Below are 13,368 nucleotides of genomic sequence, written 5' to 3' on the forward strand. Positions count from 1 at the left end.
CACTTTACCTCAAAGAAAGTTCCGAAAGATCAGTTTTCCCCCTAACAACCACATGTCAGGTCCACGTGGACTGCAATAAATCTTCCCCTGAAACCTTTCCCACCAATAGCGTCCCTCCAAGAAATGACAGCTCTCATCAAGTCCACGTGGACTAAATGAGATGTTACTAATTCAGTTTCTGTAGAGATTTCTAAACGCGATGTTGCGGTTCTCTATCTTTGCTAGGTTGTGTTATTGTGTTTTGCTATTTTTTTATACAATATAAAGACCTTGGGAGTAAAATGTCACAGTGAATGAATGGATGTCTAAACACTGGAGGCAAAAGTGACAACAGCGCTTTGCCGAAAAACAGGTGGTGGCTCGAAACCAGATACGGTTCCGGTCGGCTTCCTCTGGGGTTCTGTCAAAGATGCCGAACTGGTCATACGTTCAGGACTTGGGGTATACCTACTGCATAGGCAGATGTTCTGTTTAACCGTGCATGTAAGTTAGTATACAATAAAATGTAGATACTTAAAGGTACTTACGATGGTGAGTATAGGTTTTAACGAAAACTATGTTTCAGGATTGCACTGATCCCTTCATCAGGTTACCAAACTTGGCCGGTGTAACTACACCTTAGCCTCGTCAGATATGATAAGGACTTAGGAATTTATGGTGAGCCTGGGTAGAAAAGAATAAAAAGGCACATTTGGTCGTCTGACCCCACATTCGTAAAACTGCCATGTTTCCAACTGCAAAACACTGATCTAAAAAGCCACTGCAACTAAAACTGCAACTCACCAATGTGCGCATCATCTAAGTGAGACTTTTAACGTGTTTGTACGTCAAGCCCTGTGTTCACACGGCCTTTTAGATCAGTCTTTAACGTGTTCGTGTGTTAAGCCTTGTGATCAAATGGCTTTTTTTTAGATCAGTGTTTTGCAGTTGGGAACATGGCAGTTTTACGTACATGGGGTCAGACAACCAAATGTTCCTTTTTATTATTTTCTACCCAGCCTCACCATAAATTACTAAGTCCTTATCATATCTGATGTGGCTAAGGTGTAGTTACACTGGCCAAGTTTGGTAACCTGATGAAGGGATCAGTGGAATCCTGAAACGTAGTTTTCTTTAAAACCAATACTCACTATCGTAAGTACCTTTATTGTATACTAACTTATTTAACGTGAGTAAGTCGCACGAGCACTAAATATGAACCATGCATGTATTGTGTGTAAACTTAATGTGTGCGTAAATGTAGGATGTCACCATAGATCACTGTCAGGGAGCGTTAGCCCCATTCCATCTTGTAATCCAAACTTTCGCTGGTTGGGCAGGTGTAAGTTCGAAATACACTCCTCTTATGTAAAATCATGTTTAATAACTAGAGTTGGAAGTGGTCGAAAAAACCCACCTTTTTTTGGAGTTTTTCCGCAGCTTTTTTGGTTGGCCTTTTTTCACAAAAGTGACTGAAATCAATGAAAAGTCAGGAGTTGGCAGTATTTTTCCTGTTCCATGGTTTTCTTTTATCTCCCTATTGTAAAATAGACACTCATTTCTAAATATAAAATACAATTTGCAATATGAAATTCGTAGCTACGCATAAACAGTGTTTTCAAGAAAGCTGGCTTTTTTGAATGGGCGGTTCTTTCAGAGTCCTATCTTCATATTTTGGAAGGCTTATTACATATATCTATGTAGTATAAACATATTCACAAAGTGCCCTCCCCCCAACTCCCCAGTTAGCTAGGGTTAAAATTGTATCTTTACCAGTATGCAATATGTGTCCACTGGGATTGGCTGCTACATGATGTAAATTTTTTTAGCTAGTTGTAAAATATGTCACTACAAATTTGTAAACTCATAACAGTAACTTCAAGTGCACGTAAATAGAATATTTTCTAAAGTCAGAAAGAATGGCATTCAACTTTAAAAAATCATGGGTGTCTAGGTTATGCAGGTTTGGTTTTGATTGGATTGATTGGTCCAGTCCCGAATACCATAACAAATAGCTTCCAAAATTTTAAGATATATCCTACCATATTCTACATATTCAACGAATTCATTTGATTACAATGCAACAACATTTTATTATTACATCATATGTTTCAATATTTTCATAGTCATCCAACTGTTTGACAAAACATTTTTTTAGTTACGAAGATAGGAAGAGAAGAAAAGTGGTTGAATAATTTCTAGAAGTATTTTTAATAGGGGACAGTGTTTTAATTTTTTTCTTTCTTTCTTTCGTGTAACCACTATGTTAACGATGGGAACAAGGCAAGACCAACATTACCACTATGTTATTGTGTTGAAGGGGATTTTTCCATTATCAATTGTGTTCACACACAAAACTTAGTGCCTGTCTGCATCCATACCTAGATCAAAAGATTCGAACCATGTCTCAGCCCCTTGTAACTTATTTAATTATTTACGCTTGTGCTTATATTTGCTCTCTTCGGGTTTAAGAAGTCTAGAGAGTTAGGTAGTTAGTTGTTTTCCACTGCACTATTTGAATTTTGAATAATCACATGTTAGTTACAAACGCATCGTTGACATCCTGTCTGATCAGATATGTGTTTGGGTTGAAGCTTCGTATCTGACCGAAACATTTCTTTTCTTCTTTTTCTTGTTATCTGCTTTCTATATAGAATATTAGAAACAACACATTTCCATTAACAGTATTTCATGTTATGCAAAACATTTAAGTTTATATACCATCAGAGGTGTGATTGCAACAACGTTACCACTACGTCATCCGACAAAAGGCCAGAATCGGTACTGTTGTATTTTATTGCCCAGGTCATTTCTTTTTTTAATATGTACAGCTATAGGTAAACATAGTAACTTAAGCCCTCAGAGTCGTAAACCAACAAAAGTACACCTCTGTTAACTGCTTCATTGGGGGGGGGGGGGACAATTATAGCTGTTGGTACAATACACTTTGAAGTTTTGTTTTTCTAAGTGCCACACATCAATTTCATCATAATTATCATTATTCATCCTCATCGTTACCATTAGTCAAAATTGCCTCTTCTTTTTTACAGATTTTCATACTAATATCCGTACACCCTGGGCCTTAGCAGATTAACAGAAATCGTCTGAAGTTTGAACTCGTGACCCCTCCCAATACCATTGCAAGCTTATTTGTGATTGTTCTCCTCAATTATTCAAAGTACCTCACTTTCATATTCAAATACACACAAGTGAAGGGAGTTCATATCACATTAGTGATTTCAAATTGTATTCTTGGGGCCATGCACACACTTTCTAACATTGTTGCCTGATATTAAAATAAGCGAAAACACACTGCTATGCTTAATAAAAAGAAACATCCATTCATTGCCAGATTGTACAACTCTATAGGTCGAGGTTCATAAGCCTCGTCCATCTCATTCCAGGAACTGCATATGTTGTATACAGTTTATAGTGGTATCACAACACAGGTTATAACTCATTATTAAGTCTGTTAAAAAAATCGTCAGTCCATATAAGAATTCTTGCTGTGAAATTTTTATGCTGTTTAACCTAACAGGATTCGAATCTCCGAGAGATTTGAGGTCCGCCTATGGTACCTGATAGACAACACCTTTGGGTTTCAAAGTGATGGTATTTTATTTATATATCATGCTAGGTTAGGAAGAAAGTTCGCACCTCAGTCAATGCGATGAGTTGTGTGATAATGGTGTCTGTTTCCACGTTTGATTCATACCAATCGTACGTATATCGTCTCCTTCCTTCCCTCGCCTCATGAAGCTCGTCCATCCTATCGGCCAACTTTTTGCCTGCAGCCCGAAAAAGAGAATCAGGATTCTGCAAGTTTTTCATACCGCTTATTTTGCGAAGATTGTCCATAAAACTCATCTCGCACTGTGGACGAAATTCAGGCGCTATTTTGCTTAACTCAACGAGCCTTGCAACATCCTCACCTCCATCGAATGTGTATGCAAAAATCTTGTGCAGCAGTTCAAGTGGTAAGTCAGTTATACAAGTTGTCATTTTTACGAGGCGTTATTTAAATAGAAGTTTCTCGGTATTTATATATAAATTTTCTCAGAGAAAAATACAAAAACGCACAATCAAGACAAAATTCAATAAGATTCTATTTACTAAAAAAACACTTGTAACTTAAAAAACAATAGTTATAATTATAATTTTTTTTTCAGCTCTGGTATTTGTATATAAATTTTCTCGGTAAAAAATACAAAATTCAATACAAATACAAATTTATACAAATTCAATCTGTGTGAAAAACGACTTGAACCACCTTCAAAATAAAATAATTGTAGCTATTACGATAAAATTGTCAGCTATGTTATTTATACAGAATATCCAGAGACAACAAGTAACATCTGATCACATCAAAACTCAATCTGATCGAAATTACTATGAAAAAAAATCACTTGATACATTTTTTTTTAACTTAAAATAATAAATAGTATGTAGCTTTAAAATAAATTAAATACTTAACTTTTAACACTGCAACAACACATCCGTACTCTTCAAAACACTCTCACGATACTGACTAATCTGTAATCGAAAACCCTTTAAGTAACCTAAGCGCGGATGAACACATCCGAAACAGTAAGTCAATCAGAAGACACCCATTACGTCATAACCAACAACACGCTAGATACAAGTCTGCGTAATAACTTGTTGTGTAAACATTGCAATAGTTTACCTTACGAGCCATCGCAATGTTGCGTAACGTTGCGTAATTTAACTCGAAAGAAATTATGACACTCGTACCAAGTATGACGTGAAAAAACTCAGATTTGCAATAGTATAAAATCAACAAAAACATCATCAAAATAGGTTTTCCATTGTAGTTAAATTAATAAAAACAATAGGCCTCGTACCAAATATGGCTTTGAACTCCCAAAATATATGTAAAATGGTAAAGTGCTCCCCTGTGCATAGCACCACGCCATGATGGCGTATAGGGGGTGTGGGGGTAACGCCCTACACTTTCTTGATCCGGTCGTGAATGGGGGTGATGTGATCAGCATCACGCCCCTGACCGCCTTTACCCCCCAGGGTTTCTCCCAGGTACCTATGTTATTCGACGCTGGGTAGGCGCCGGGGCCGCTTCCACCGTTAGAAAAGTTCCCGGATTTGAACTGGCCGGGGATCGAACCCGGGACCTTTAGCATGGTACCGACTGAGCCACCACGGCCACTGTACTTATAAAAAACTAGAAAAACCCACAGGTGTCTGTCAAGTAGACCGGAAGTAAATTTGTGTAGGTGTAGGTGTTATGTACTTTAACTCGTAAGAAATTATGACACTCGTACGAAGTGTGAGGTGAAAAAACACAGATTTGCAATAGTATAAAATCAACAAAAACATCGTCAAAATAGGTTTTCCACTGTGCTTAAATTAATAAAAATAATAGGCCTCATACCAAGTGTTGGTTTGAAGGAACCTGATTATACTACTGTTTCTGTTTCTCTCGTGTGCTTAAATGTCGCATCTCTCTCTGTCTCTATCTTAAGTCGTACATCATCCCTATGTTCTTTCAACCTGTCTTTTAGTCTCGTAGGGATATGTGTTCAAAAATTCAGTTCTTGAGGTACCTCCGGAAAAAGAAATTGCAGGCAGTCTGTGTGTGCTGTGTAGCTACCATACAATATAAGATACACTACTTTTAAAAAACGCCTCTACCACGAAAGCAGAGTGATCAAGGATCAAATGCTCCATTGCTACAGAAATGACATTCCTCGTGCTCTTACCTAGCATGCTGGGTTTCATCCTTACTGCGGGGCTGTATGGAATACCAACCTTTGAAATTGGTAGATATATGTTGCCGGACCCTGTATATTTTCTCATTTTTCTTCAATTTCAGCACAATCTGATGTTCATGTGTAAAATGTCTTTGCAGATTTCGAGTGCCTCATCCTCATCAACACAGATGGAGTTTGATGATCAACCTTCGTTCCCGCAAGTGAAGGCAGAGCCTGGCATCATGAGTTACTCAGTGGAGAGTGAACCCAAGTCTCTTCTTTATCATGAAGAGTCAGCTGAAAATGCTCGGGAGCCATCGTCATCATTATCATCATCAGTTATTAAATCCGAGCCCAAGGAGGAGGAACCGGAGGATGTTAGTGGCAGCTCTGTTCACATATACTTGAACTCTTGTACTGGAACAAGCGAGTTTTTACAGGAGGATAGTAAATGTTTGGATATGAGTGATAACATCACACAGTTTAGTGCTGTTGAATTAAAGAATACTGAGAGTGACAGTGTTAACTTAGAACCTGAAGATGTCAAAAAGAGTGAAGTGACAGTTGAAGATGAAGGCCCAGCTTCAGCGACAGAAAGGTGAGTGCATGAAGTATTTTCAAATGAATGAAAATGAGAACCCAGGGTGGCTATTCACCGGGAATTTTGTGTGAATTATTGGCTCCGGGAATTATGCGGGAATTTTTCTCAACAGACGTGAACAATTACAGCTTTTACTATTCCAAATCCCATTAAATTTATACATATTTATAAATGCTCTGAGCAAGTTTTTCATAGTTTAGCTTTTATTTTTGTCGAGGAAGGAATAGAAAGTTGTGTGGAAAATGAAACAGAATTCAATCTCTTTGGCTGTTTCGAAAGGAGAGAAATTCTGTCTTAAACAGAAACAATCCATTTACTTTGATACTCTTCTGTGCAAGACAGTCTACCTGACAGATGGAAGATTATTGCAAGGCAAGATATCTTGAGGTTGATTAGGTTAATTTGACTTTGAAATTCTTAATCAATTATCAATTTTTTGTAGATTAGTATACTCTGTAACATATGTGACTTTTGCTTGCAAATGGATTTTGACTGAGTATGTGAATTGGCAAATGTAAACTCCACACCTTAACTTAAAAAATGTTAGGATACTGTTTAATTCAATTGAATTGGAATTTTTTTAAAACATTGGAATCACACAGACCCTTTATATTGTTAATATGTCTGTGTGTGTATTCATGTGGGTGTGACAGGTGGTAATAGGTAAGGTTGTAATAAAGGAAACGTCTGCTTGTAGCCTTGAATGTTTGGCACGTTCACCTTGAAAACCAGGAATTGTACTTGAATTTTATGATGATCCTAGAGTGGCCACCCTGGTACCACTTACTGGATGGCCACAATTAAAGTTGTTCCTCTCAGAGCCATCTGGAGCACTGAAACTTTGTACAGGGCCAATGGAGATGGAGAAGAGAATGCTGATCGAAAGAAAAATAGCTCAAATTTCAGTGTGCTCCCTTTAAAAGTGAATAACCCTTTGAAAGAGTTAGGCAATGTGATCAGTGGTCAGACAAAGCATTTTCTGGGATGTCGTTCACTGTGCACCAGATTTCAGCACCACATTTTGACCTAGTGGTGGTCTCATCAGCTTTCGCTTCACCATGGTCTCCATAGCTTCTATACCAAGTTTCAGCATAATCCTTTACTTCGAACAGGCTCCAGAGACCTTTAGTAGGACAACTTTAATTGTGATCATATTTTCTCCCCTTGAATACTCTATTTACTCATGTATAATGTACAGTTTTTCCAAAACGTTTGCCTCCAAGAACTTTGGTACGTAGTATGTACAAATAATTCAGACAGCCAACATGAAACCATGCATGTCATTGATATAACATTATAACATTAAAAAGAGTATTTTGTTTTTGAAATGCGTCTGCCTGCTTTCGTTCAAGATACAAGCAGGATTTTTCAGTTTTTTGCAAAACCTGATTAAATGAGTGAAGCAAAGATGAAAATTACCTTTCACATATATTTATTACTCATATTCCATTTTTACTTAAACAATCGCAAGGAGGCCCTTGTTAAGTCTCCTTCACCTAATTTACACCGGAAAATCCAGATACAGGGATATACAGAGAATGATCTGATTGTCTCAGTGAAGTTTCAATGTATAAACCTTGCATAAAATGAACACAAAATAAAAAAAAATGTAACACATTGGAAATATTACTCACGGTTTTAGCTAGCTTTTTTGTAGTTCAGCGCTGTACTTGTTACCTTATAGGCTACTGACCGACGCTAATAAGCCATAAACCATATTCTCGAGAGCTCTCGACACTTAAACAAGGCTCACTTATCACTAACAAAACCACCGTTGATGTATCTTCCTAATTTCTGAAATGTACTTCCTGATCATTCCGCTTCGGCCTGTAGAAGGGGATCTGATCCGGTTACGCTGCAACTCTGCCTTCTTCCAGGCTGCAAGTTCACCGTTCAAGTTCCTTTTTGGGATCGAACTCACTATTCAATTCAGCATTTCAACGTAATGAAATATCAAAAATGTCAACTGCTCGTGTCACTGCAAATTTTCCAAGTTTTGCCAGCAACGAGCATGCGAACACGAACCGCAAAGACGCGACGTCATAACACCTAACCGCCGACTGCACTCTTTGTGTGCCAAAAGTCCAGAACAGTCTATTACTTAAGAGGGGTGTGAAGTGTTCTTTCTCCTCATTCGTTCCAGAGGAAAAGTATTACAACAATCGTATATTTCAACAGGTGCAAATACAAATTATCAGATTGGATTTCTTCAGTAATAATAATTAAAATTAAACTATAAAAGTGAAATTGCCACTTTTTAATTTGTTATGGAATATTTTGCAACACCGAGAAAAGTGGCGTCATTCTGTCAGATATCGAGCACCTCTTGTCATGCGGGATGTGTATCAGAAGTATTTGTCGGGTGAGAAATAATAGAAGATATTGTGAGGCTATAATTTTGATCTTGCTTTCTGCTACTACAGAATAAACAAGGTGGTGACAGAAGTGAAAGCTTTGAGATGCTAATCAAAGTGGAGTTAGAGGGGAGAGGTGGCATAGGTTGGTGAATCATCATGTACACAAGACAATATTCTCCTCTCGGTCCACATAGCAACAGGTAACTCACTTATTATGTGTGATGTAATTTGCTCTTGTGCAGCATGGCTACAGTTTTACGACCTACCACTAAGAAAACATTTTCTTAAACCTGAATTGTACTCTTCATTATGTATGAGCTATAATTGTTCGTCACTTTTTCCCATAAAAAAAACAGAGTGCACATTATTCATGCAAGTGATTTATACATGTGTAGTTATGGTATTTGGTGCTCTGCCCTATTTATTACAGAAAATTTACATTTCAATTCCAATAGTACATTTATGCAGTTATTAGAGTATTAAGTTTGTTCCTGTGTAAAGGAGTGCATTTCTGCTTCTCAAATTAATTTTCCATGATTTGCATTATGTACAGGATAATTCAGACCTCAAAAAGCATTGTGTCAGTAAATAAACTCTGAATTTCATGTTGAAGAGTTTATTTTGCATTTTGCAGTTCATTTCGCATCATTTCTTGACAAAACATGATAGCAAAATACACCTCACACATTTTAAAGTCAGGGAAAATTAACATTGCAGTGTGTTGTTTCACATTTCGTGTTTTAGTCAAAAATGAAATATGCATGCACCTAGATATTACTAATGTATGCATACCTCATACTTCATGGTTGAACAATAAGAGCTCTACCATTTCAGGGCATGACACACTTGGCTATCTGGAGTATTTACTTGATAGGATTTTCTTGTTCTTTGCTTTCTAATTTTGATTATTCACTCTGTCTATGTGATCATCTGGTTACCATTGTCAATTCACATTGCGAAATAAATTTTATACAGATTTTTATTCAACGGAGTAAAGACGTAGGTGGAATGTGGCAACACCGTCCGCACTGAACTAATCTTAACATTTAGAGATCAGTTTGTTCATTGAACTCTCCAGCCTAGCTATTGTCTATTTTGAGAGAGCAGGAAAAGCTATTTCAAAAATTTGTCTTGACTCAGTCACACTCAACAGGTTGGTAAGTGCCAGGCTTGCCCCAAGTTGATACCTTCCTGGAGATGAGGCCTGCTCAAAAAGGTATTTGAAGTTACCTTACGCATTGACTCACAGTGAGAGTCTACAGTTCAATGGATATCACTGTGCCATGTTGCCACTTCCCACACACATCTTAAGTTCGTTGAATAAAAATCATTATAAACTCTGTTTTGCAATGTGAATTGACAATGTTAATGGATTTAAAAAAAATAGATGTAAGGAGCTTCGATACAAGACTAGGATCGTATTTGTAAGAGCACCCAATACTAAGAAAAAAATGTTCCGCAAAATTGATAAGAACGTTTTTTTGACAAATTTAAAAAATCTGAAGGCAGCGTCCATGGCAGAGTGGTTAACACATCATGGTATGATGCCTGGGCAGTGGTGGCGATTAGGGGCCAGCTGCCCTCTCCCCTCCCCCATTTTTTGCCACTTTTGCCTCTGCACTATGCTAAACCTTATATACAAATGGAAATATACTGTCTCCCCCCCTTTTGGCACCTTGCCCCCCTCCGGTTTTTTAACTTAATCGCCGCCACTGCACCGGGTGGGGGGGGGTCACAGGTTCAAATCCCAGCCTTTGTATGAATGTTTGTAAGTGTCCATTCATCAATTTCACTATCATATCATCACTCATTCACATCTTCACAATTAATGAAAAGTGGCACAAAAGCAAAGTAAAATAAACTAACTCAATCGATCAATCAATCAATTAAAAATCTGAAAATTAAGAATTCAGGGTGACAACTCACCGGGAATTCCTTGAATTCTGGGAATTACGCATGAATTTTTGGCTCCGGGAATTATGCATGAATTCTACGTGAATTTTTCTATGTAGATGTGAAAAATTACATTTTTAATCCATATTCCATTGCATTTTACATATTTACAATTGCTCTGAGGCAAGTTAATAACAGTTTAGCTTTTATTTTTATTGAGGAAAATAAAACAGAATTCTCTCAATCTGTTTACTTTGTTAGTGTCCTTTGCAGAACAATATCTCTGACACATGGAAGATTATTGCAATATAAGATATCTTGAAGTTGGTTAGGTAAATTTAAGTTTGCAATTCTCATACAATTAACAATTTTTCATAGATTAGTAACATTTGTGACGTGTGTTTGCAGATGTATTTCGAGTCTAAGTGTGTGAAATAGCAAATGTAACTCATCTTAAATTAAATATTATAAATATATACATTTCATTATATTGAAGCCGGACCCTGTGGCCGAGTGGTTAGCACATTGTGCTACGATGCCAAGGGTCCCGGGTTCGAATCCCGCTTGGGCTTGGTTGTTTGTGAATGTCCATTCATCAATTTCATCATTTCATCACTCATCCCCATCTTCGCAAATTAGCCAAGAGGCACAAAACGCAATGTAAAATAAACTAAATCAATCAGTCAATCAATCAATCATTATATTGAATTAGAATTTTTGGATACATTTGAATCACACAGACCCTTTATATTGTTATTGTTGTAATATATTTGTGGGTGTATGTGTGTGTGGGTTGGCGAGAGGCGGTAATACCTTAGGTTGAAAAAGAGGAAACTTCTGCTTCTACCCTTGAACTTTTGGAAAGTGCACCTTAAAAACTGGGAATTATACTTGACTTTTATCAAGGTCCTAGAGTGGCTACCCTGGAATTGTGTTAGAATCTCTCTGCCTGCACTGTATTTAAATTTAATCACGATCGGACCAAAACTTTTTCATTTGGTTTCATTTTTGTTAGGTTAAGTTCATTTCATGTCAAGTCTTCAAGACCATGTCACCACCTGATATGGATCTTCTTGAAATTCTATACACTTGTATCCTTGACGACTTAGAGAAGAAATCTTAGCAATTTCCCTTGTGTGAACAATTTAGTTGTACATTTACATGAGGTAACATTTTCAGGAATACTTATATAGGTTGCTCCTGACTTTTCTCTGCAGGAGTGTAGTGTAGTAATAAAAAAAATATATTTCATAATGCAATCTTCATAGCTCCATGATTCGTTCTTTTCTTTTTTTCTTCTTAAACTAATCAAAGTGCACCTTTAAAGAAAAAGGTTTTCTCACTCTTGCAATAAATAATTTGACAGGAACATTGGATGTTTCATGCTGCAAACATCAAGTTACACATTTTAATATCTAGCCAAAGGCAGTGTTTTGAACCTCTCTATATTTATTTTCCATTAACCCTCCATTAGGCTTGTGTGCAAGTAAGGTGACCATAATATTTAAACCCAAAAACAGGACATCCCAAGGAGGTCTGTTTACCCTCCCTGTCCCCCAGAGAAATCGGTTAAACCTAATTATAAAATTATTGTTATTATTATTATTTATTAAATTATGGATCATGTAACATGAAGTATAAATGAAGTAGGATCTCCCGTTATCAAAAGATATTAATTATTATAATCTTGGTATGACATACATAGTGTTTCTGGTCTCTCCTGATTAACCTTTGATGTTAGTCCAACTCTGAAGTTGAGGAATGCCAAAAGTATTTACCAGAAGAACCAATGTTCTTGAAAATAACATTATTCTTCAACAACCGTTCATAAAACTCCCTGAGAAATTTACCCCCCAATTTGTGATACACGAGATTTGTCTTTGAGTTTGTGTCAATACACAGGAATTTAAATTCTTGTTGCAGATTCGAATTGATACTACATGTACGCTTCTTGACCATGCTTATTCACTGTGCTGCAAATAACAGAACACACACGATACAACACAACCTGCTAATGTCTTCTTGAACATTCTCGGCGACAATTTGATATTATGAGGTGCTTGAAGCGCAGTCCAGTCTTTTTAACCACAGTTTTTTTATGACGCTAATTTTAAAATTCCATCAACATTTTTTTTAGCATAGAGTGACTCACAAATTTATACTTGGTTTTCAAGCTAACTCCTAGATTTTTATAAAAAGGGACAAATAGTATATTTGAAATAATGTCAATGGGACAACTGGGACATATCTCTGAAGCGGGACTGTCCGGGTCAAAATGGTAGGTATTGACATTCATTGCGAGATTGCAACACTGAACTATACCGCACATCAGTGCTTTTGTGTAGCTGAACATTCTTTCTTTGTCTTCATTCTAAGCTCACCTGTATGGTTCTGTAGCATTTCAAAGAACATAATATTAACATGTTATTGCCAATCACATGCTTGGGTAACAGTTGGCATTCAGGTATCTAAATACATAACAAGAAAAATAACAAAGCCTCAATAGACTTAGCACACATGGATGCCACAGAATCTGGGGAGGCTCGAAGTCCAGGTAGAAAACACATTTTAGATCGAAATCGAAAAAATCGGACCAAAGAAACCTCGATGGAGGGGGGGTGGTGTCTAAAATCACAATATTTCTTTCAACATCACAGCTGAAGGAGGTTATTTTGCCAAATAAAAATCACCTGAGAATCCTGATAATTGGGATTTCGCAGAAGGGAGAAAAAATGCCTTGGCCTGATTCCTTTCAAAATAAGAATGAGATACAAGTTCACTGAGACAAATACCAATGACTCGTGTTTGTTGT

The 13,368-nt window shown here is 37.0% G+C and overlaps 1 protein-coding gene across 3 annotated transcripts in view; it reads left to right on the plus strand.

Moving 5' to 3' along the window:
* Positions 1 to 13,368, plus strand: part of LOC146001739 (uncharacterized) — a 91,824-nt gene that overhangs the window by 3,475 nt on the left and 74,981 nt on the right. For all 3 annotated transcript variants that reach the window (XM_083139443.1, XM_083139442.1, XM_083139441.1), the window contains exon 2: positions 5,864 to 6,303. In XM_083139443.1, the coding sequence (XP_082995569.1) occupies positions 5,894 to 6,303 (410 nt within the window). In that variant the 5' untranslated portion in view covers positions 5,864 to 5,893. The remainder of the gene's footprint in view (positions 1 to 5,863; positions 6,304 to 13,368) is intronic.

This window comes from Lepisma saccharinum, chromosome 17 (assembly GCF_977018435.1).
Source record: "Lepisma saccharinum chromosome 17, izLepSacc3.1, whole genome shotgun sequence".
Classification (NCBI taxonomy): Eukaryota; Metazoa; Arthropoda; class Insecta; order Zygentoma; family Lepismatidae; genus Lepisma; species Lepisma saccharinum.